The 25,358-nt window shown below is 37.4% G+C and overlaps 4 protein-coding genes across 8 annotated transcripts in view; 3 read left to right on the top strand and 1 right to left on the bottom strand.

The window, feature by feature from the left end:
* Positions 1 to 11,592: 11,592 nt before the first annotated feature.
* Positions 11,593 to 14,922, top strand: LOC117205854 (RWD domain-containing protein 4). Of its 3 annotated transcripts, none has more exons than XM_033444630.1 (5): positions 11,593 to 11,938; positions 12,121 to 12,230; positions 12,307 to 12,502; positions 12,574 to 12,768; positions 14,217 to 14,922. In XM_033444630.1, the coding sequence occupies exons 1-4, from the start codon at positions 11,834 to 11,836 to the stop codon at positions 12,739 to 12,741; spliced, it is 579 nt and encodes a 192-aa protein (XP_033300521.1). In that variant the 5' UTR covers positions 11,593 to 11,833; the 3' UTR covers positions 12,742 to 12,768; positions 14,217 to 14,922. The 3 variants fall into 3 exon arrangements, with proteins under 3 accessions (XP_033300521.1, XP_033300522.1, XP_033300520.1); XM_033444631.1 differs by lacking the exon at positions 14,217 to 14,922 and adding an exon at positions 12,900 to 13,030; XM_033444629.1 differs by lacking the exon at positions 14,217 to 14,922 and having other exon boundaries at positions 11,593 to 11,626; positions 11,751 to 11,938; positions 12,574 to 12,824.
* On the bottom strand, positions 12,869 to 15,192 carry LOC117205852 (RUS1 family protein C16orf58 homolog). The gene is made up of 9 exons (XM_033444624.1): positions 14,990 to 15,192; positions 14,763 to 14,920; positions 14,498 to 14,658; positions 14,228 to 14,420; positions 14,051 to 14,166; positions 13,741 to 13,937; positions 13,409 to 13,668; positions 13,162 to 13,348; positions 12,869 to 13,087 (listed from the first exon to the last, which is right to left on the bottom strand). The coding sequence occupies exons 1-9, from the start codon at positions 15,057 to 15,059 to the stop codon at positions 13,035 to 13,037; spliced, it is 1,395 nt and encodes a 464-aa protein (XP_033300515.1). The 5' UTR covers positions 15,060 to 15,192; the 3' UTR covers positions 12,869 to 13,034.
* LOC117205853 (TNF receptor-associated factor 4) overlaps positions 14,247 to 25,358 on the top strand; it is a 39,506-nt gene continuing 28,394 nt past the window's right edge. Inside the window, exons 1-2 of one of the 3 annotated variants that reach the window (XM_033444626.1) lie at positions 20,248 to 20,521; positions 20,858 to 21,137. The gene's annotated coding sequence lies outside the window, so the exon portion shown is untranslated. Of the gene's footprint in view, positions 14,335 to 20,247; positions 20,522 to 20,857; positions 21,138 to 25,358 lie in introns of those variants that run through there. The other 2 variants (XM_033444628.1, XM_033444627.1) reach the window with 2 other exon arrangements.
* On the top strand, positions 16,709 to 17,739 carry LOC117205857. Its single transcript, XM_033444633.1, has 2 exons — positions 16,709 to 17,132; positions 17,234 to 17,739. The coding sequence occupies exons 1-2, from the start codon at positions 16,751 to 16,753 to the stop codon at positions 17,569 to 17,571; spliced, it is 720 nt and encodes a 239-aa protein (XP_033300524.1). The 5' UTR covers positions 16,709 to 16,750; the 3' UTR covers positions 17,572 to 17,739.

Here is a 25,358-nt window from a genome sequence, read left to right as displayed (position 1 = left end):
GTACTTGATGCTATTCCTCGATCAATATAATTTTTGTAAACTCTTCGTTCTGAAATTATTTAACAGCCACAAATATTTATCTATAATTTTTTTATGACCATTATACGACAAATAAAAATTTCATACAAATATTCCGACTACAGATCGTCTTCTAATTCTATCTAAACCGATAAACAGTAACTTAACAGATTAATTAGCTTGCTGAAGTTTGAACGTATTCGAGTTAAACGGTCGATTCGCGCAATTTTTCAGTCAATTTTCGTTGATTTCTAAAAATGTATATTTTATATTTAGCACTCGAAGCAAAATCTTGTTTCGTCGTCCTTCGTCGCGATTCTCGGAGATCGTTGCCGTCATTAAAGCAAAAATATATAGCTAGAACAACGTCTAACCAGATTTTAAGTCATGCAGCAAAACGTATAACTTGGCGAGGAATGGCCAACCGCGAACAGGCAACTGGTGGTTGATGAAAAATGAAAATATCCTTGATCTATGCAGCGTGTCCAATGAAATCTAGTTTTACGTCTAGAAATCTCAGCACTCCGCTTTCTCACGTACCTCCTTCTTTGAACAATTTTGGGAATTCACTTTGTCAACTTTCACACGTTAGACTTAATTCGTGTAATTAAAGAATTCGTAGCTATGACGAACTTATTTAATGAAATCCTGCCTGATAATCCTATCCGATCCTAGATATCCTAAAGGATAAGCATCTACCTGTTCATGTAAGTAACCTGCTAACTAAATATCTAAATTAAATATTCTTCTATATCTCTTCTATTCTGCTCTTTTTCTTTTTTTTTTTTTTTTTGTTTTTTTGATGATCATGCGTCGTGGTAGTTGCCTATACATTTTTGTTTAACGATTCTCTTATCATAGAGAAATGTAAAAAGTGGTAACATCTTAATACATACTCCATACACGCAGTCGATATCTATATTTCCCAGAAACCTGTCCCTTGTACTCTTATCTCTTCCATCTAGAATTCCCATAACAGAGGACGAGGCACGATCTTTGTCAGAAAGTCAGCGAGGTTCGGTCTCGACCAGCAACCCCGCTAGACGATCTCTATTACGCAATCTCCGTTATCGGACATCGTGAAACCCCATGAAATTTTCTGAGGTAACCGGCGCAGCCACTCCATTGCCTAAGGCTTCGACAGAAATCGCCTGGAACCCGCTCAGAATTAAGGCGACATCGTGCTGCCATGTCGCGAACGTCTGTCACGATAAACCGAAAATGGAAGTTAATGATCTCTATCTAAAGACACTTTGCGATACGAAAAATCTGTGAGAAAAGTTCCTGAAATTCCTTGATATACTCTCAACGCTTTTTTTCTCTTTCAATCTCAGTGCCTATTAAGGTATCGTCGAATTCCTAACGACAACTTTAATCGTCATCAAGTACGGGTAAAGTCACTCTAACGAAAAGTTGATATTTCAGCAGACTCGCCATCCTCGTCTCGTCTTTAGTGCCAGAGTCAAACTAAGTTTCTCCCGGGTGGCAAGAACAGAACGATCGAGTCTGTAAATAATTCAATCATCAACTACTCTCAGCTAGAATTTACAGCACGCTCTGTTCTACGAAGCGGCGCGGCGTGAAAAACTTGCTCGTGGCTCGTTCCGTGTTCACCAAAAAGAGAAAAAAGAGGGACGAAGTTCGATCGGCTTGCAGCAACTGCACGCACTTTCGACCGAGCTTTGAAAGAATCGTGGGTGCCGTGTCGATCCATGGAAAAAGTATGTAACTTGACCGATAAGAAAAGCAAATCAACTTGCAGACGTAGAACACGAAGAAGAGCGTGCCGCGAACAAGTCTATCCATCTTCTTTCGTAGAAGCTGGCCAACTCAAACTATCTAGAGACTCGTGCACGCTCTTGAGAGTCGATAGGAGAGCAAAAAACGCGCGAGACGCAGCAACGATCAAACAGCATCTTAGAACAATCCCTTCATTTTTATTCCCAGTTCAACTAAGGATGGATCGGGCTTCCTAAGACTCGGCAGGCTCAAAGCGAGAATGCGACTTTTACAAAGCGCGTGGATTTTATTGGAGCAATCCGCTGGAAGAACGCAGCTCTTCGAATATTGATGTGCAGGAAATTCTATTACGATGGATTCTTGCAGCAGATGTACGTCTGTCTCTGCCTGTGATCGAATCTCTGCTTTTCGGTTGTTCTACAACTTGAAATTTGATATTTAGTGATTTGGAATTCAAGATTTCCCTTTGGCAATATAATCTTTCGAGACGTTCGAATGTTCTTTCTTATTCGTCCATCCTGTTATTTGAAGGATGGTTCAGTCTTTCTTCTTCCCAGATATTTTTTAGATTAGACGTTTCTCCAGAATCTGTAATTTAGTAGTCCGGATGATCCTCTAGAATTTGAGATTTTTCTCTGGTAATTGCAATTTCTTTGGAATTCTTTGCCTAGTTCCAGAAATACAACTCATTTTTTACTTACTATTTTTATTTGCTTATTACTTTGAAAGAAGGAGGAATATGTTGAATTTGACGCGGGTCGGATAACGCGATATCGTTTTCAATGGCAATTACAATTTTCGACAACGATACAAGCGGTACAGCGTTAAAAAGATTTGAAATTTTTCATTTTTCTTTTTTTGTCCTTCTCGCCTCTTTTGTCTTTTTTTGCCCCAATTGTTGGCCGTGCACCGAATTTTGCATTTTCCAGGCTACAAAAAGGTATTCCAACTGACTCCGCTCAATTTGCGAATACCGCTCCCTTTGAAGTCTCTCTTTCCGCAGGACGATCCCATTGAAAATCGCTGTCTGTCGGTGAAAAGCACGTGAAATGTCAAAAGTGCGGAACCAAAAGTACAACACGTGACTCGAAATTTCGGTCCGCCAAACGCGAATAGATTTTATTCTCTTCCAGCATCTATTTTTTTCTGTATCTTCTTCTACTATTCTATTCTCTTTTATTCCTTCAATTATAAACATCCTGATGCCATTCCGACTTTCTCGAATGAAAAAAAGAAAAAGAACCCGCCCCGAGCGCTTGTTTAGCTTTTTCAAGTAAACCTGGCTTTTGCTGCACGGTACGATCACAGGAAATCGAACAGCAATTTGGAAGAAGGAACAGAAAAGTTTGTTCGTGGTGAGAACAACTTCGTTGATAACGTTAACTCATCGTGAAGAACTTCGATTTTCAAGCTTCCTTCAGAATCGGATAATTAGGTTCTTGGCCACCAGCATCAAAAAGTTGCGTGCTCCCTTTGGAGCTGAATCGATTGTGGAACTGATTGTAGAATACAAATGAGAAAACGTGACTTTCATTCCGAGGTATTAAATTGTTCGGAAAATTCGTAGCAACAGTTAAGAAGAACTTAAAAGAAATGTATTTCCATTATACCTTTTGTACCTTTCGGCATCTATAAGTTCGCCAATCTTTTCTTCAAATATCGAACACGAATTTCTTCGAATAGCTTTTACAAGCTTTTAGTGTATTAAATTTATTAGTCGTATCTTTCCAATAAGTTCCCTAAAGGTCACGGTAAATGATAACGAGAATCCTATATTAACTTGCCTAGTGATTATCAAAACATTGTAATACGCTTTTAAGAATCGTTGAAAATAATAAGATCAGCACGCTCGAAGATACAAGAAACTTGATAATTTACCGCAATGTTTTGTAAACAATTTCTATCGACTAGGTCAAACGCTTGAATAGGTGAGAGATCATTTTTATAATTATTCGCCAGTAAATAATGTAACATAAATAAATACGATAATAATATAAACAATTGCCAAGTGACAATCGATTCCTTTTTTTTTTATTAATTATGCAAACTAACAAGATACACAATTTTATCCTAATATGTACGAAATCGTACAGATTTCTTCTACGTATTAAGAACTTGGATGAAAATCGAGTCAAAGTATAGATGCGTGGCGATCGATCGTCATGCGATTTCTCACCTGGTTCCATGATCTCTCCCGGACCTAGGCCAAAACAATCGATCGAAGTCGCTAATTTATATTCGCGCCAGCCCATTCACCACCAGAGGGGACACGGTTAATCGAGTTTGTCGTTAATTGAACGAACGCAATTCCTCCTGGTCGGCGCCGCCGACAGAGCCCCGCAGACAAACAGATAGACAGACAGTTTGTTCGGTCCGTTTGTTCGTTCGTAGCCGTGTCTACGTAGATGGCTAATTGTGACGTCCATGAGAGAGAGAGTGAAGAGATCGTTACGTCGTCCATCACCCATTTATGGCCGCGTAGCCACCTGCTTCTCTCGTCGTTTCGCATGAAGATAGAGCCGTTTCGAACGAAAACCCGACCTCCTGTGAGTATCGAGTATTTTGTAACGAGTCGCTACGGTATAGAATCTACACGATCAAGCAACTGGCCAGGATCAATTTCATTTTCTTCCTTTTTCTTCCTTTTTATCCCGTGTCGGTGTGCGTATACCTTTTTTCTATTACCGGATCTCGTTCCTCGAACGCTGCCGACACACGATGAAGATGATCGATGGGGACCCACGCGCGCGATCCACGAGACAGGATCAACTAGACGAAACTTAGCGGTGATCGTTTATTGATGACGCGTCGAGTGCCTCTGGAGCTTCGCTCTCTTGAATTGATAATACCGGGAATTAACGCGACCAAGAGCGCGAGTTTAAGGAGCCATGGAACGTGGTTTAAGGTTTCCTAGTGGAAATTCGAAGAGCTTGAGGTTGCACGGTGCGACAGATTAGAAAATTATTGCAACGCTTGGCTATAGCCTTTGATAAATAGATCGCGAATTTTTACGTATTATGGCGTTATGTAATGGTATATTAATATATATGTTAATATATAAAAATATAAAAAATGTAAATAAATAAAAATGTAAAAAATATTTTAAGTAGAGTAATGGTTATCGTGATTTTCAGGAGAAGCTCGAGAAGCTTAAGACGAGCAGGTGTAAGGGATTAAAAAATTATTATAACGCGTGTTAACACCACGAATAAACGTATGGTTTTGCAAATATTTTCTGTTCGTTTATTGCCCACGATCGACTCGTTCCTTTCTCTGTCCATTCTAATTAATTATGAAATCTTCTTCGCGTGTTTCATCCGATTACGTGAATTTCTTAGAGCATCTGTTCGCTTCTTCATAAAGCCTGCTGCTGGCATTCTGTTCTAATTGCACCGCACATATTTCATCTCTGGGACAAATATCTCGGTAGGTGCCGTGCAATCGAGCAGAGAGACGATGCCTTTTCTATTTGTCCTTTGAAATGGCGAACCTCCACGACCTGTCTTCCTCGATTTCGATTGTCAACCACATATATCATCCATGACAAATATCTTCTCTTGATGTTAGTAGAATCTTTGGTATCCTGCTTCTCGTTTCCTATCTTGTCGTTCACGTCTTCAGAATATTTTGTGTAAATTCTATGATGCGACAGTTAAGAAATTTAATAAGAATCTTTAACGGATAATATTGAGAATTAATATGCAGTAATCGATTGGTGGATAATTTAATGGATAACTAAATTAATATCGTATTAACACAAGTGGACTTAAATTGACTTCAAACGTGCAACCATTCAACGAAAGAGTTAATCTGACAAAATGATCGTAGCATGATTACGCTAATCTTTAATCGTGTTTGTTCAAAAACAGGTTCTCTAATACCAAAACCCACTAAATGCTACCACGATTATTGCACCATCGTTCTCGTTATAAACTGCGTTAAACCTTTTGCACCGTTCAATTCTAATGCACTCTAAATGTACCCAGCATAAACTACCATAAACTGCATCGTGATTAACCGAATTCGTGAACTATGAATCTCTGAACTGTGTGAATCTACAGTATCGTTCGAGAGAATCTTCCCTCGACTTATAACAGAAGATTCTTTTAAATTTCCACATATTATTTTAATTAATCTTCAATTATCAAAATGTATCATATTCAAAGGAATATTAATCTTCTTGCACAAAATTTATTTCTACGTACTAGGAGATAACAATAAAACGCTCGAATTCGTTCGAAATTATTAATCGTTACAATTTATCCGAATCTCTTTTACTCCGTGCAATGTAATATTATTCCACTTTAATCGTCAAAAGTACATACATTCTGTCGAATGAAATTCACGAAAATCGTTCTCAGCTAAATATCGCAAAATTAAATAGACCGGCATAGTTCGCACGGTCGTCTTTTTAAACCACGTCGAATTTTAAACCACGCGAATTTAAAAGAAAATTTCGTCGAACGTTTCCATCGATCGAAATTAAGTTCTACATGGAATCGAGTGGACAGACATAGAAGAAGGGATGAACGCAAGAAACACAGAGGAGTCAGAGAAGTCGGAAAAGTCGGAGATGAGGAAGAAAAGCAGCTTTAGCGTGCTAGCTTACTTATCAAAACGATACAATTACGACGCGGTAGTCGACGGTTTTACATAATGCATATCGAGCTACGGAGTAATGTTCAGTGCACGCACCGCGGTGGCACTAATTTCCGTGAATCAACAGCGCCAGGAAGCTCTTCTTGCGCGACCGCTCAAGGAGAAGTAACCGCGTAGTCACATCGGTGATTAGTGATGGGACCGATCATGGATCATTCAACGTCATAATCTTTGTCAAATCATCTCTTCTCGAGTCTGCTTATACCTTTAAATTTTTACCATCTTCGTTCCTCTATTATTTTGCAATTATATTTCTCTATCTTGAAATTTCCATTTTTAGGATTTTCAAACTCCTATTTTTATATCTTTCCAAACTTTGCTCTAGCTTTCTATGTGTCTATATCTAGAAAAATTCGCCGCTACTCCAGCTTCCATCTTCGTGTTTTGAGATTTACAAAGTTTCCTGTAGAATTGCATCTAACATGTACCTTCAGCGGCTTCATACACAACAACAATCGTTACACACAGCACTACGCTTCAGCTGTTCTTCTCTCTGTTTCTCTATTATTATAGAAATACCAGAAAGTAATTTCCTTCTCTGCGACATATATCTTCTGAGCTACCTCTCCTAACTTCGTATGGAAATTTTCTTTGTATTAACGTTGCTTAAAATATCGTACTCGACGATAGCAAACCACATGCAGATTAATTCAACGAAATACTGAAGGACTTTCCTAAGGAGGAAAATACAAAAGTTAATACTCAGACGTCAAAAACTTGCGAAAAATAGTGAAAAATATTCAATTTCCTACATACAACTTCTTAATAAAATACAAACCGATGTTCCTAGTATCCCTATAAATAGATATAATTTATGTATGTAAATGTCTTGTCAGAGTATCGTTCCAGCCTGAACATCGATACCAAACGATTTACGTGTGACTTCAACTTCTGAAAACTAACTCTTGAAATGAAGAGATTTTGGTCGGTATGACGCGCGAGGGTATTGGTCCCATCACTATCGGCGATGATCGGCAAGCACACGGCAGGCGGTCGGCTTCTTTCCCGCAGCTTCTTCACAGGGCGACTCTCGATCCATGTTTCATGAGGCTCCTCGTGCTCGAACTAGAGAGAGGGCCGGCCACGTACAGGCACTTACAAGCCGAGGGAGGCAGGCCGGTGTTCTGAATCACTGGTACTTAGGCGATTCTTTGTGATCGATGCACTCGCGACACCACGGCGCCACCCTTACCTTTTTCTTTTCGCGATTATTATTGTCTTTATCCACCGAGAGTGAGAAAGCTCGTTACGGATGTTGTACGAGTGTTCCTGGTCGAAATTGCTCGTTGCATTTCCGATATCATGAAGTCAATAAAGGAGGTATAAGGAGATCCTCTTAGTAGTAGGACAAGACGATGCTAATATTCAACAGAATGAGAACTCCTGTTGGAAGTTGGAGATTTTTCTGACGTATCGTAATGATTTTCATAATCCAAATTATTCACGTTTCTTAGATTAACGTTACGCTCTTCGTATTCGTCATTTGTCATTTTTATTGAAGATCGTATAGATTTACGACTCGCTCTTTGTAAAATGATACTTGTACGGAAATGAAACTTGTATTTTACCGTTGCATCGTTAAACTGAAAGATATACTTCTTCGTGACAAATTGAATATAAAGTCGAATATAAATTGATTAACAAATTTCTTGAAACGATTGTCATTTTGACCACTTGTTTCTAGCATTAGGAATTATTAATATAATATATATAAAGTGTAGTATAAACCTAAGTATCGTAAGTATAAACAGACATGTTTCCCTTTGAACACGAATGTGTAAATCAACATAGTACGTCGTATCTTTAAAAAAGATATTCCACCTAAAGAATCGACGATAGTTTCCAGCGCATCTAAACTTCATCCGAAAAGAAGGAAAAACGAACGACACATCGAAACCTAGAGCAACCACATTTATATAATGTATTTTATTTTGAGAAGCGACATTTCATTTTCACCAAAGCATTTTCTCTTTTCCTCGAGCCGACAAAGGGATGAGTCGGGTTGTCTACAAGCCCCAGGTACCCGGGTTAAACGAAAAATTCGCGCACGAAACGTGCGTGCACGGTTGCAATGGCCACGATGAATAATGGACAGGCGGAACATTTGAGGCAGGGATGTCGTGCAGGCCGAATTCGTAGAAGAGCATCGTCTCATACACGCGTCTACTGCGAAATACAGGTGCGTACGAGCAATATAATCCCGAGGATTTCAGGGAATCATCGACGAATTCGACGAAGCCTCCTTTGCGGTGGATGGCGAGAGGGTGTGCGTGACTTATGTTCGCCACTTGTCCCAAACGTGCGTTTGCGAAACGATCACCGATTTCTGATCGTTTGTCTCGCCCGATCGCCCATCGATCTACGCAAAGAACAGCTGAAAGTACATCTCTTGTTATCGCCCACTGAGTTCTCGGTAATCCAGATGAAATTACTCGAGATTTTGCAATTTTCTTTATGATCCTGTTTCTATGTAGCATAATTTAACAGGAAATAATTCCTTTGTTTTGTCTCGTGAAAATATTGAATTATTATTATTATTAATTGTTAGAATTTTAATTGAGATATTTGTTTGAGTAGTATAGTAGTAGAGTAGTATAGTTTGCGATATGTTGACATATAATTTTATAGTTCAATACGTTTGCTATGTTTAGTCAGACAGTATGACTGGAGCCAGCATTCTTTTAAATCTAATTTACCATGATGTTTCCAACAATATGAACAAGATTTACCTCACAATACCTTTTCCGATATAAAAAGTACGCTTTAAACTTCCGGGACGTCGATATACGAGGCAAAATTAGTCTAAATGTGTAATATATAAAAAATACCGCCAATATTTAAAAAACTTACTAGAAACGCATTAATAAACTCGTGTTTATACGCGAATATCGGTTCTTCCTAGTATATCATTTAAGTTCCGGAGGAAACGAGACGGGACGAACATCGGTATCGCATCGCGTAAAACGAGGATGAAAAATTCGTCTGACAGGAAGCCGATGATGCGTTGTTACAGCTGGCATATTCTTCGATCCTCGATACAACGTTCCGCGATGAGAGAAATTTAAACGAAACATGGAATGGGGTCAGGAACTGATGTTTGTGTAAACGCGGGGTTGGGCTTCCCCAAGTGGAAACTCGCATTAATCCATAGCTCGCTACTCACTTGATATGTACTACGTTTTTTTTTCCTCCTGCCGAGTTTTCTCCGTCGCTTTTCCGCCACCCCCTTTTCGCTTCATTTCTCTTTCGAACGTGCTATAACATCCTGCTACCTACTGCGCTGCGGTGGCATACGACTGAACAAACTGCTGCACAATCCGGCTGATACCGCGAGAAATTTCTGTATTTGTGTGCATGACAGCTTCGAAATTACTTGAATAATACATCTCATTTGGTGTATCTTTCTCTCCTCCTCTGCCTGTCGCTGAATTGCATTTTGTCTTTTTCTGAATTGGATCGAGTCTAATGCTTGCTATCGATAGAGTTTTAGTTATATTAAAATTTTGAGAAACTTAGTGCGGGGAATCCCTAAGTTTCAATATCTTAACGATTCTTTTTTGTTTCGTGTCTGTATACCGTAGATTAAATCTAATGTAAAGTTAAAATGGAAATGTGGCGTCACCTGGTATGTGAGGAGATAAAATCGTTTAACCTCTTTGCTAAGATTGTGATCCTTTCTATCTTTAAATTTAACGGTGAAACATCTTAACGAGGCTTGTAATTAAATTGAAATGTACAAGAAGCTTGTTCTTAAAAGTGAGCAAAATGTACGCGCTTTATCTTATCTTTAAGCGTTGATCTAAGGAACGAGCTACGTAATAGATACATCATCCAATCCCTTTATCATTTTAATTCCGCCTTAAATCCTCCTTACATTTCAGTTTCCCAACACATCATTCCCAATGTTACCGATTCAGTGTAGGAGAAGATTGTAAATGGTTTAATTCAAACCACTGACCAGGTACAACAGTTCTATACTTCGTCTATGATTCAAACCATGTATTGTGAAAAACGTAAGAAGTTATTATTATCAACAATTTATTAATATTATATCATTATACTATTAATAATAACTGTTAGTAACAATATAATATTATGTAATAAGTTTTAATTCGCGATTTCAAGTTTCGAGACTTGTCTGTACTATAACAGTATTATTTCCTGCAGTACCGACCGTCGACCTTACTGCATGCAGTTCGACTATAACCACTGTATCGGATACGCGTTTGAGTTTAAACAGGGGAACAAAGATGCATGCGACTCACCATTAGATGCAGATGTGATTCAGAGAACTTTGTCATCGATGCTGTAATAACTCAGAAAAAGTCAACATCGAGGCCGTCATCAAAGAGTATCATCGTTAAAGGAAACTAGGAAACCTGTAATAGAATGTGAAATATTATAATTTATTCTTAAAAACATAGTACTTCATATAGAAAGTTTCAGATAATGAATGAGATTGAAATTTTAATAATAATAAGAATTTTATAAAATTGAAAGTTCATTATTTTAGATATTATTTTAGTAAAAAAATTAATATTTTTAATTTTTCAAATTAATTATCATTGAAACAAAATATGAAGAATAGACTTACATTTTTAGCCTTTTGTAACGGCATTAGGTCTTGCCAAGATTATAGACAGGAGTGAAGATCGTGTGAATAATCTATAATAAAACGTGAAATGATTTATATCTTGTATATTGTTCTTATAAATAGTATTATGATTTAAAAAGCTTGATATAACGAAATAGAACTTTGTTGAATTTAGATCAAAATGATAAAAGATATAAATAAATTTATAAGATTAAAACCAATTACAAAATAAAATTTAAATTACAAATTTTACTCCAAGAAGTTATAATATATAAACTACCATGGTTTGGGGATGTCTTGATACCACGATCTTCGATAACGAATAACACTCCTCACCGTACATCCATCTATTTTTTTTTTTTTTGGCTGCAAATGTCTTACCATCTACAGAATACATTACGGCTATCAGTAGACCGTCAGAAGTTCTAACAACACAATCGAATATATGTTTGCCAACTTTTACAAATATAACAAATGATAAACTTTTTAAATGCAATTTAACGAACTTTAGTGCCTCAATTCCATTTCAATTTACGCCATTTTAGATTGTAGAGGGCGCATTGATACCTCTAATTTTTTATACATTTCGGGACATGGGACGCAAAGTCTCATAAGGTAATAATAGAATAAGTACTACGGTAAAAGAGAATAAGTACTTTCCAGCGTGACGCAATGTGGCGCGCATAACGTGATCAAGGCAGCACAATCGATTTAGTGATAGCGACTCTGTCTACTATAGGTTTTCCTAACCTCAAAGTAACGTATGAGCTGTGCGCGTAACGGAAAAATTAAAGTATTAAAATCAAACACAGGAGAAAGGAGATGGGCGATGCCGAACTTCAGGAAGAGGAAAGAGAAGTTCTTCTTTCGATATATGAAGGAGATTTGGCTTTTAAACAGTTGACACCTACTACATTTCAATACAAGGTTTGCTCTTTCCAAAAATTGTGAAATATAATCACGATTGTACTCTTAAATCATAAAATATAATTCTAATTTCTAATTTTAAAATAAATCAGTATCGATAACGAGTAGATCGTGTTTATTCAAATTTTATGACTTCTAAGTTATAATCCTTACATATTGTATAACATTGACTTTATATATAGTATGGAGAGGACAATGATATGAAATCATTTCTATTGGAAATTTCATGGGGCACAACATATCCATCAGAGAGGCCTACCATTAACATGAACACATTTTATAACAAGCACATGTAAGTGGAACCATGTTGTTCACTGACTATTCTTGCAGTCTGTTGCTTTTATTAAAGGTGAATGATTGGAATACAGTGTGCAAGAAGTAAAAGACAAGGTGCTGCAGCATTTGGAAGCAGAGGCGAATCAGTGGCTAGGAAGTGCTATGACTTATACGTTATTTCAATATGTACAAGAACATTATACTGAGTTGATCTCAGCACAACCAGACTCTGTAGTTGATCTAAACTTACAAACCAACCAGCTTAAGATAACAGATGAAAATCAACAGGTAAGAATTAGTTATGTTAAACTATAAATTTGTTTGATATATATGAAAGAGGACCAATTTCTTATGCAAAGTTGGAGGAAACAACAAAAAAGCCAAAGAAGGAACATTTAACTAAAGCTCAGAAGCGTAGACAATGGAATAAGGCAGATGGAAAAGGAGAAAGGCCACGAGGATGGGACTGGGTGGATATAGTAAAACATTTATCACAGACTGGCCCTAAACAGGAACAAGAGTCTTAGTTCAACTTCATTGAAATATTTGTACAGGTTAAAGGCTTGTTATATTTTTATAAATTATTGGAAATAAACTGGTTTCCATATCAGTTTTACTATAATATATCACCTGTGATAAAAATTTGTAAGAAAATATTTATAAATAATTTTCTCATTGCCAACAGATAGTTACAAGATATGCAAATAAAATTACTTAAATAATTAACAATTATAAAATTTTATCGAGGTAAATAATATGGAAGGAACGATATTTTAATTTCCGATGTCCTTGCGCTTCTTTTTTACCATTTTACGATTTTTTACAAAAATCTCCAACCTGCTACTGGTAATAGGTTTGTTTCTGTCATCCAGCCTAAAAAATAAAACAATATTTATATGAATAAAAAGAATACAAAACTTCTATCACATAACAATAGAATTATTTACCTTTACTTTCAAGGTCACTAATAAAGGCTTTGTATTCGCCCGAGATCAATAAATTCGTAGCGTAAATGCTCTCTATGGCTTTCGATGATTGTATGCGATTATTTGTATTAGAGTACCTTTTATTAAGTACATAAAGTCGCATTAAAGGATACGACAGATCGCTCACTTCAGGTTTTACGAAAACATCCTGAAGAAACATAATACTTCAAAATATAAGCATTAAAATTCATTTATATGATTTACTTACAAGTGGCACTTTTAAAGACATACAAATAAACAAGCCGCAAAGGCAAGCATGGAAATATGCTTCCAAGACATCATAAGGCTGCGCGTCTTTTTTAAGACATATAAAAATAGTTTTGTTTTGTACATCAATAGAAATCAAGTATTTTCTATCTAAGAAAAGCTTCAATGCAAGCTCGGTATCACTTGTTAAAATTATATCCTCTTTTATAAGAGCCGCGAGGGAAACACCTATTTTGATATTGAATCCACATATGCTCATTGCTGCAAAGATATAATTAAAGAGCAACAACATGTAGTAACTTAATGCTTGAAAGTAAAATACAACATCCTTACTCGGTTTTGTTAATAATAACACTGATTCCTTTTTGTTAACTTCTTCGGGTTTTGGAATGATTTCATTCGAAATATAACTTTTTACTATTAAAGCTAAGCGATCTTCGTTTAAAGAATTTAAGCATAATGCTTTTACAGCCATGTAATTTGCATATAGATGTATCATCACGAGGAAGAGATACAGTTCCATTATGTATCTACATACAGATTATAATACCATTGGTACATCGATAATATCGTTAGCACGCTTTTTAACAGAATTAAATTCACTTATTACGAAAACAATAGATATATGTAATTAAATATTTACCGTCCATTGTGAAAAATTGAAAGTATTAGAATACCAACAAAGGATGCTATTAAATTTACGCATGTTTCTTGACTTCCGTCTTTAGCAGATACATCTGCCAAATTATTTTGTAATGCCTGTAATGCAAATTAATATGTTATAACTAATAAAATCAAATCTGTTTTAGGCCTTTTGTACCTGATGCTGTGTAAGCGCTGCCCTTGTTGCCCCACCAGCAACACCAACAATCGATTTCATCGCCGTTGAAATGCACAATATTCCAAGTGAATAGGAAGAAAAATAGGGTAAGAATAATTCTAATCCCATTGCTAAATCATTAAGAATATCAGCAAAAAGCCTCCATTTTTTACATTGTCCATCTAAATCTGTCCTAATGAATGAAAGATAATTGCTGCTTTTGTAGAGATTAATTAGAAGTATTGTATTCCTATATATGATTTTATTTACCCATTCCACCATGCAAACACAATACGACCAATCATTCCAGTCCCATCTTTTAATATCCATGTTATAGCTGCTGCTAGCGGAGTAGCTGCCGCTTCACCTACACCTACCCCTTGCATGATAGAATGTGTTGTAAGTGTACCCATTATGGTACTTGCAAATGCCTATAACAAATAAAAGAGTAGTGATAATGGTGTAATTTCGTTCGTGAACAGTAGTTTCACTCATAAAATATAAATAACGTTTGCAGCTTTCTATGCAAACTAACCTGAACTGTATCCCATATTTGATAAGGAGTGTAATCAGGGTGAACGCTATCGGGATATCCTTGAGGTAAAAATACCTCTTTTACAATCGATATGAAACCAGAATAAAAAGACTTCGTTCTAGTTGTATCTGATAACAGTTCGGTTATCGATTGCTCGTCTGTAGACCAAAACGAACGATAGGTTAGGTAAACTAACAGTGATGTTTGTCATGTCAGAATACAGTTACCTTTTGATTTGACGAAAAACCTATCCTTCTCACCCCCGTAGGCCTCGCTGAATAGTAATCGTTCATGCATCTTGAAGTGCACCGAGATTACGTTGGTTTGATTTGAATGCACCGTGTGAAAACATATGCACTTTTATTAACGATCATAGTAGCTGTTACATCCTCTACGGGCGATTACACCTGCACTATAAATGCGACAAAATTCCCTAATATTCTACTCAGAAGATTTCATAATCGAATGTTTTTGAAAAAAAGCTTCCGTAATGTGTAAAAATGTACAAAGAAGACAACAAAAATACAGTTTTCTTTTTTTTTTACCAATCAATATTATGCCTTAATCTGATAATGATATTAAAATGAAAAATCTTCTGTTTCATTATTCGAACATTTTTTATATTTCACTTTTGCAATTTTTTCGAGACATTCATATCTGGTAAAATTATAGAAACGTCTTCGATTATTCCATTCAATTCGTTTATACAGGCATCCAATCTTCTTTTTACATTCATTGCATCAAATTTTACGTTCTTGTATAAATTAATCTTTTGCATTTTGTTGTGGAAGTCGGAAATTAGGTAGTTCCCACGAATTTCTGCACCACCACTCATTCGACTTGTCATCGAGTGTTTGAATGATTCACGTTCATCTTCCGTACTTTCTGGTAGGTCCCCTTTATATTCGGTCAGTTCGTTTTCCATCATTTTGATTTCTTGCAATGTTTCCTTTTTAGGTTCGTTTTTAATTAATTTACTCATCTGACGGCCTTTTCCTCGAACTGCGTTGTCTTCGCCATGTGCGTAAGTGTCTAATTGGAAAATGTGACCATTTTTCTGTTCTTTCATATTTTTTAATTTCACCTTTTCTACATCAGGATCAAAAATTGTGCGAATATTACTCTTGGATGAAAATTTCATTTTCTTATTCAATCTCAGATTATGCACCTTAGTATGCGATTCTGTTATGAAACAATTTAAAAAGTTTCGTTTCCTTTTACATTCCATTCTTAAGTCACACTGAACTCCGTGAGAAATTTTCTTTTTTCTTCTCTTCCGTACAATAGGCTTACAATCTGTTACTTGCAATTTTTCGTTCGTACAAACGTTATTTATGTCTTCTACATGGTTAGACGTTCTATCATCAATTTTCGTATATTCTGTCATATAATCATTTATCGAATTATTTTTAATGTGACTTGCAAGAACCTTTGAATTTTCTGGATCAGTAACTTTATCATATCCTACATTATTTGAGGAAATGTCAAATTCACTTCTGCAACAAGAAGAATGTCTGCAAGCAGTTTCAGTTTTCTGAAACAACTTTTTTTCTTTATCAAGACTGGCATTTTTAAGAGCACTGACCTCGTCCCGCAATTTTTGTACTTTAAGATTTACAACAGTTACAATTTCTGCAATCTTATTTAAACTATTTTCTCCATCTTGGGCCTTGCAATAACAACGATTTGGCGTTGCTTGTTCTGCGTTTGCTGACATGTTTATTGCTATTTTTATATGACGACATATTATACGTTCGAAATAAAAAGTCCAAAATTATAAAGTCTATTTTTTAACATGAAAAAGTAATTTTTCTTCTGTGTTACATTGGATGTTTGTTATATTTTTATATGAAAATAGGTTACAGGTCCCTTATGACATTATCATGAAGTAAATTGAGATTCGCACGTTGCTCATTTGTTTCTGTATTTAATTAAAAAATGCAATAAATACATATTTTTTTGGAAATTGCAAACATGCTGCATGTTTTATGAGGCGTAATATGTCCGAAAGGTATGTGAAGGAAATTTTAGAAAAGCTGGAAGAAATTGAGAAATTGCACGGGAAGTTGCGTCGTTTGGTACCTCGAGTAAAAGTCTATGAATCGGAAGGCACAAAGACTAATCAGTTCATTATGGAAAAAACGAACGATAATACAAGATATTTTCTGGAACAAAACCCTATCGATCTCTGTCAGAGATTAGAAATTGCAAGAGAAATGTCTAAAGACTTGATAACCAAAGTAAAGAAATTATGCGAACCCAATACAAAGACCAGAAAATATTTCAAAAAGTTTAAACATTATTCTAACAACAAATGGGAAAGTTTCAAAGACTATTTGTCGACCATGAATGCATCAGACATTATTTTCGGTAAAAAAAAAGCAATAATTAAAAATATAATAATAATTAATTGTTTAATATTCGAAATAGATAAATATACTTTATTCGGTTATCGTTATTACAATTTCTAGTAAGTAGAGGCTCTCAAACATCAGAAGCCAATTTACCTAGGATGATTTCAGGAAGAACGTCTTCAACTCCTATTCCAAGAGTAAGCCAGATTTTTGGAAGAAGAAGATCCACACTGAGAGATCTACCAGAACAGTTATTAGCGAGTTTTGGTTATTCTCGGGATTCTAACTCTGTAAATGAGAGTATAGTGTTAATGCACGACCATGCTTTAGGTAAAGATGAACCGCATAAGGTGCAGAAAATGTTGATCATTCCAGACCAGGAAACTGAAACATTGAGGGTCGTTGCATCCGCAAGAAGAGTCTCGGTAGGAGGTAGCGATAAACGGTCTTCATAAATCACCATGAGAATACATACCAACATTCAATTTGAGCAACGAGCATTTCTCTGATCATATCTAGGACATTGACGTGATCATGTTTTACAAACGATATCTATAACTTCCCTCGTAATCAACACTTGTAATAAAAGAGATTACAACGGACGTAAAATATAAGACATTGGATCCAAGAGAAAAATTAATATCATGTATATTAAATATATTAATATATTAAATTATAATATTTGTATATACAAAAATTGAACTGCAAATGTTTACTCCTTTATGGAAAATTTGAAAGTGCCAAAATCCACGTAACGCATGCTTCTATCGAGATTCTATTTTTCGAGTTATATTAACAACAATATGAATTTGCATAAACAATCCCAGTGAAGTAATTATATATACTGCGTATATTTAATATATATTTTTTATCTGTTTAAAACTTACCACCAGTGTTGCGAATATTTCGCATTACCGTACTATACTGCCATCTGAATCCGACTGGAGAATGAACATTGCCATACTCGAAGTGGCCAATGGAAAAGAACGGAAATGTTTGAACGAAACCTTAGAGTGCGTGGGCTGGCAGATGGGGGTACCGGAAAGGCGGGTTGCACAGGAAGTCACGGAGGTTCAAACATTACGATCACGAGTAAATCCTTCGATCGTGCTTAATTTAATCCCCTATGAATCGAGTTCGTTTGTAAATTAGAAGGAAACATCTAAACTTTAATATTACAGGTTTACGTTCAATAGTCATAACTTAGTATATCCGTTTACGTTTCATGTTTCCTTAATTTAATTGTCGTCTTTCCTTTGCCGTTTCCGAAACGATTGAAATATAATACAAACGACTTACGATTGCGCATGAAATTTAGAAAAGGATTTTGTAACGTAACTGCAACTTCAATGCTGCTTATGTACCATAACTAATCTCTTCGTTTTCGTTTCTAAACGATTAAGGTATGACGTGAACGTGTTGTGATCGCATATCTAATTAAAAAAAAGTTTTATAACAATTGCAAATTCAATGCTGTTTACGCACTATGAGTAATCGATTTCAACAGCGATCAAATAAATTCAGATATTACACCGCGGTTTGTACGGATTCCAATCGCATCGATGGACTATTAGAGACTTTGCAGAAAAATTGTGCCCGTAACGCGATTTTCTATGGCGTAAAAAGTGGAACTCTGACTTGCACATACTGAATTCTTGCTCGGGGCGATGAACAATCAGCACTGGTAATGGGTCTAACGGTTTTTCCTAGGGGGAAAAAAAATGTATTTTCAGACATAGAAGCAAGCATCACAGATATTTCTGTACGCCGAAAAACGAGCGATCTTTTTCTTTGCGAAAGAAACATTGCTTTGCTATTAATTTTTTAATCTCGATTTGGATAAAATATTTCGCGTTTGTACCTACGTTCAGTGTAATTAGAATATTTCGAAAACAACAGCAAGATTTGAATATGGGAGAGCGAAGAGAATCGTAACAGGATAAAACGTCTGCCAGTTTGAAGCTTCGCAAAGTGTATCACGGTATCAGGAGGATAACAGAGGCTTGGTTCTGAAAACAAGAAGCGTCTGATAAACAAACCGGGCGCACTTAAGCGAACCGGGTAAAAGTGCGAATAAACGAGCGTACGAAGAGCGTGCCGCCACCGTTCCCCGTACCCCTTCCTAGGCCCCCTGCTCGTTTTCCAGTCAACGACTTCGTCGGATGGTGTTGCACTTGCGTACACTGTTGCATGCGGGAAATATGGTGTGCCGCATACACGCACGTGGGACGCGAAGGTGGGGCTATGTCTCGCAAGCTATTCCTGTACACTGTACATTGTACACCATGAAGTCGCAAGTAGCATAACAACGCGGCCCTATTCGTCGTTGTGTACGTTTCGTCGCGGCAAACAGATAGGGTGGTGGATTGATAACGCAACGACATATTGGAATTTCGCGTTCTACTTTTTCAGCCGTTAGGGGTTCAGCTTGTAGGAACGTTTACAAGACTCCATATCCGTTTTCATTGATCGCCGATGGTTCTAACGAATCGAAGAGAGAAAGGATTTGTCGAGTCGCATTGAACGTCGTGTGATGTTGGTCGCTCGTTTCGTCGTTAACAAGTACAGAGCGAGCTCGACGATTCCTAGAATGACCGTCGTTGCTTCAATGTCCGTTTATGGTGCGAATGAAAGGACCAGAGGATTAAGGATTTTCCTTTTCAAATTTCGACCAGGCGAACGGACGAACACGTGTTTCGAAGCTTTATGTTATTCGTAGCTGGGTCTTCCTCGAGTAAAAGGTCAGCATGTTTGTACAGCGAGTCTGCTGCGAGCAAATTGAACGTCGGTGATTTGTCTACGTACGCGTGTAGGATGTAAATGCGTTAAGAAATTCGTGGAATGTTTTTAAACACCTGGCGAAGCTGCTAGAAGCCTTCGATATGAAAGCTACGAGACAGCGAGTTTACGAAGGAAAATTAATATCGCGACGGCACGGGGCACGCGACTCGACGAGTCACACGGTATTCTTCTCTTTTCCTTTCTTTCCTCTATCGTCTTTTGCCCCTCCCCACCGTTCCATAGTTTTGTAATGCCTCTCTGTCTCTGGCACTTCCTGTGTTCCGCCACGTTCACCTGACTGCCGGCACCTGCCTTCATAACTATCTAGGTGTACACAGTGTATAGAAGCGACCGCGTATCCTATGGGACTTTAGTTTCCCCGCTCGTTTCATCAGCCACGCTGTGCTCTCTGGCTTGTGCCTACTGGCGCACACCTGGAAACACGTCGAGTGCGCTACACGCAGTCGATGTTACGCTGTCGTTCACCACGGCTGGACTATCGAGCTTTTCCTCTCCCGCTGATAACAGTCGCTCCTCGAACCGGCGAACCTACCTATCGACCATTAGTGTCCTCCGCGACCACAACTGGTTTCGCTTCTCCGCAACTACCATTTGGATCGAGAGGTTCGAATTTAGAAGTATATATATTCGTTTAAGTAATTTCTCTAATTCCTCTAAGTTTCATATTTCTTCCATATCTTTCATCTCTTCTTTGAAATTCCTTTTTGTCCCTTCGTGTCCCTGGTTTTCTATACTGGGATTTCTTAAGAGCGAATCCCAAGGGACCGAAGGTCGGCTTAGATCTCGAATGCCAGGTATTAAAAAGTCTATTGCGAACGAACGAAAATTTTTCGTGCGAGGAAAGACAGTGGGGCCTTCGTTTAGATAGTTTCCATTGGAATCGTCGATATTGTTTAATTAATAGGCGACGTTTCTATTTTGCATGTTCTAATTGAGAAGAAGGAAGAATATTCCGTGGAACGTTTCAACGAGGATGGCGTAGAAATTGCTGGTTCCGAGGGAGCGTGCCGAGCGATCTTCTTCCGTTTTACGAGCCTATACTCGGCTCGGTATTCGCGAGTTCTTGCGGCAGTGAAGGATTGTTTAGTGTAATAACGCGTTTCTCGAAGCTTGAGAGGTGTATGTTCGTTGTAAAGTGACTGTTAAACTGTTTGCACGTGGAGCTGATTTGTTATCGTCGGGTTTAGTGCTCTAGAATGTCATCTGGATTTCGTAGTCGGTGAGTAAACCTTGCAACACACGTTTCTTAATAAGACCAACTGCGTTTTACTCTTCTTACTGCTCTACGGTAGTAGGTTAAAGTCAAAAAATTATATTCGTGAAAACTTTCTCTCCGCGTAAACCTTGCAACACACGTTTCTTGATAAACCCAACTATATTTTATTTTGCTTACTGTTAGTAGGATAAAATCAAAGAATTGAATTCCTGAAAACTTTCTCTCCGAGGATAGCGGATTAAAACCGATGCTTCTGATCTTTTCTGATATTGCTATTTTTGCTTTCCACGCTTATTGAAACGAACTTAATGGATATTTTTGAAAAGTATTATTACTAAGAATGCTTAGGAATGCTAGAAGTATTGTTATTAAGTATACTTAGAGGTATGATTTGAAGATATTAAAAGTGTTAGGGAATGCCGTAAGGTATTCGCGATCGATAGAAACGATCGCTGACGGGAAATCCCAGGGTCGCAATTTGAAAAACAAATTTCGGACATTGCTAGTCAGGGCAGGTAGAAAAGGCTATTGAAACAATGGGTGCTCGCGCGTTTCTTCTCATAGGCGACTGTAATGGCGTCCCTTCTGGCGTAAATACGCACGTGTTCCGGCCGCGTTCCAAGATCGAGCAATTTCGATTTTCCCATGCCGAGCTCTCCCACAACAATTTTCATCGTGAAACTTTAATCGCGCAAAATAACTACACAGAAGATTCTAAACTTCTTCCAGTATTCTTATAATAATAATAATTTTTTTTTCTTTTGTCATCAACCCGACAGTTTCTTCGCTTATATAAAATCGAACGAAGGTGCCTTCTTTTGAATTTCTACGCTTGTAAGTCCAATCTTATTCTCTTGTCGTTGCAACGAACGAGTTTCGTTTTTTTATTCCAATGGCAAACAGCCGCCAGCTAATTCTCACCGGGAACTATTCCATTTTCCTCATTCCAATCACCAAGTCTAATATCGTCGATTAAAATTTTCCGAATTACGTACATACCTGTATTCGACCGGGTTAATTACCAGCTAACGATTGTTAAATTACACCGATCGTAGAATATATCGAGGCTGTAACGTAACAAGGATGCACTGTGATGTATAAACCGGCACGCTGAATTATTAATTTGAAACAATCCGATTGACGAGTGAGAATAATGGGGCCACATGCATCAACCATTCTGCGGACTGTTTACCTATTGCCGCGTGTGCTGCTGCGGCAGCCTCTTACAAAGGAGCTCGTACCTACCTTCGTTCCTCGCCTACTGCCTGTTAAATGGCTTGTTTCAATGGAAAATACGCCACTAACAAACGTTAATTCAATCGCATCAAGCATAATAGATATTTGCTCCTTCGACTTTCTACGAGGATTTGACTTTTCATTATTCTCTATAATTCTTCCTTCACAAATCTATTAATTCTCTCGATCTTCCGCGTTCACCTTACTTTTCATTACTCTGCACAACTTTCAATTCGTAAACTTTTATTTCTTCGATTTTCTTTTAACTTTCCACCCTGGACCCTGCTTTCCATTATGTCGTACAGTTTTCTATTTAGAAAGCACACGATAAAAGAGGAAATGAAATCAGCGATAGGAAAAGGGAAAATTTGTACGAAAAGCATAGTAATGACGGTAATATTGATATTTGTATAACAACATTATCCGTAATCCAAGAATGGTACTGACTCATGAATGACGTTGAATAGCTACCAACGTAAGTGATAGTACTAGTAAAGTCCAAGAACTTTCTGTTTTGTGTATCAATATTGGCTCGATGAGACCAGGTATGTTAAATATCGTACATAATCAGTATTTACCTGAACCAAGTCGTTCGTGCAAACATGCATATTCGCGATACATTTCGAGTTACGAAATACCTGAAAAATCACCTTGTCTGCGCCTGTAATACGTTCCAAGAAAATCTTCTGCGATTTCGTCAGTGGAAAATCAAAGGTTACATGAAGAAATTCACAGTCCGGTCTTTCGTTTCTGCGAACGCGGTCGGATTGAATGAAAGAGAAAAAAGAACAGAAATAATAGAAATAAAATTGGACGATAGGATAGCAAGAGTGCATCCGATGACATTTTCCTCGCGGCACGTTCACACCTATCTGTTGGTAACGATCGCGCGTGTGCATACGTGTTACAAACGCTTCGTTACGTTCTCGAAGGCAATCTCGAGGCCAGGATCCCCGACTTTCTCTCATCTCGTCGCATCCATCTTAGGTGTGCGGTTGCATATGCACGGAATGCAGCCGCTGACCGATAAACACGCGTGACGATCAAAACGATCGAGGCTGACCGATTACCAAGACCCGTTTTTGTATGCTTTCGTATTGGTGCCATCGATGTTATCGGTTGATCGTTTGGTATAGAAATTCTAATTTCTAAATTCGCGATTCATTTTTGAAGATTAATGCACATAGAAATTGGATTTTTTTTTTATAGGAACAAGGGATTTAAATTTGCTTGGAATTTTCCGTATTAGATTTATGTTAGTCGTGTTTCGTGATGTCAGCTTAAGGGAATGAATTAGTATGGGCAAGGGAACATTGAACTACGGTGGTCGCGCATACGCGAATAGCACGACGTTTTGCGATAGTAACTATTGTAATTAAGGATTCAGTGCGCTTCGTGTAAATTTAAAATCGTTTGCTTCTGTTTTATTTCGACTATTTTATTAACGTCTTCAATACTCGACAATTAGCATCCGAGGCTTTAGAATGTGAAAAAATATTCGCTAAAAAGATTGATGATAGTTTTGGAGTGGAATAAATCCTAAATTTTTGGTTAACGTTTAAACAATAAATTGCTTTTTACGATTAACAATTAATTTTTCACATTAGGAAGTCTTTAACGTTGAAAATAAATGTCTCTTCAATTTTCAGTTAAAAACAGTTTGTTCCAAGAAAGCAAAGAAAGTGGAGAACGTTAAGAAAAGTCTGAGAGGTTGCTCTATCTTTTACGATATTTTTGCATGGAATATTTGAAGATCTTTATGCAAAATTGGAAATCACCGTGAATACGAAAACTGCTTGGAAACGTGTTACTCTGATGGCTAGGCCCCGATGCACCGCGGCTGCAGCTGCCGTGCCGTGAGTGCTGTGACAGCTGCAGCTTTTTACTTACTGCACTGGTTACTCTGGTTTCCATGTGCGGAAGACGTCGGACGCGGTATGATCGCGCCGGTCGCACGCCACTGCCCGATAAAAAGGCCGTGGAAAAAGAGAGGGAAACGACGCTGCCGACGTAATATGATATCCCATTACATGATAAATAACAATATATAATTATTAGGCAAGTTTTTGATCCTCGCATCAAATTCATCGACCTTTAGGTTCTTTAAGCAAAGATTGATTACTCTTATTCGAATGTTGAAATCAATTTACATGTGTACATTATTGGTAATAAATAATGCGAGTAACTTTCGCCCATTTGTATTTACCGATCGTCGAAAATCGGTCGTGCGGTGTTATAGTAATAAAATATAAGGTACCGTAATAAGAACAGAGTGTAGTCATTATCTGCCTATAGCGCATAATTTTTGCCTGTGATTAAATCAACGTTCTGTGAAAAATGAACAAGCGTCTGGATACGATATTTGAAATATACTGTACGTGTAATTTACGTTGACTAATTTCATCGTGAGCGTACGTAAGATGTGCAGTTATAAACAAATTTTTAGACACAATTTCCTGTTCCTAATGTGATACTTGTGGAGCTTGTAGAAAATAATAATGCAAGAATGTATCGTAATTAATTCCACGCTGCTTGGACTCGTAGTCCTTGAAATCGAGTATTTCGATAAAGACATTTAATATTTCAGCGTTTAACTCGCGTAGTGGGCGGCGTGTCCGCCGTAATTCCGTGTCTTGTTTGTTTGCAAATTGGATGGAACTGAAAGGCAAAGGTCTGTGTGTCCCGGTTTGTTCGATAAAAAAAGCTGGAGAAGACGACGTCTCAAGGCATTTCGTTGCGATTTTGTTTTTGTCCAAGCTGAGCATTTCAAACGCGCAATTAGTAATTTCGTCAGAAACAATCGTCTACTCGCTCAAAATCCTTTTAAAATTATTTATCGTGTACGACCATCAACGCGATGCATCTAAAGTAAAATACGCTCGTCGTGTATAGTGTAATAATTATGTACTATATGTTCTTCTATAACACCCAACAACACCAAAATCTACCTACCTTTTCAAAGTATCCAGGAACGCGTTCCAAGCGAAA

This window comes from Bombus bifarius, unplaced genomic scaffold (genome assembly GCF_011952205.1).
Source record: "Bombus bifarius isolate JDL3187 unplaced genomic scaffold, Bbif_JDL3187 scf7180000007996, whole genome shotgun sequence".
NCBI classification, from domain to species: domain Eukaryota; kingdom Metazoa; phylum Arthropoda; class Insecta; order Hymenoptera; family Apidae; genus Bombus; species Bombus bifarius.
This window is presented reverse-complemented; position numbering and strand designations above follow the sequence as displayed.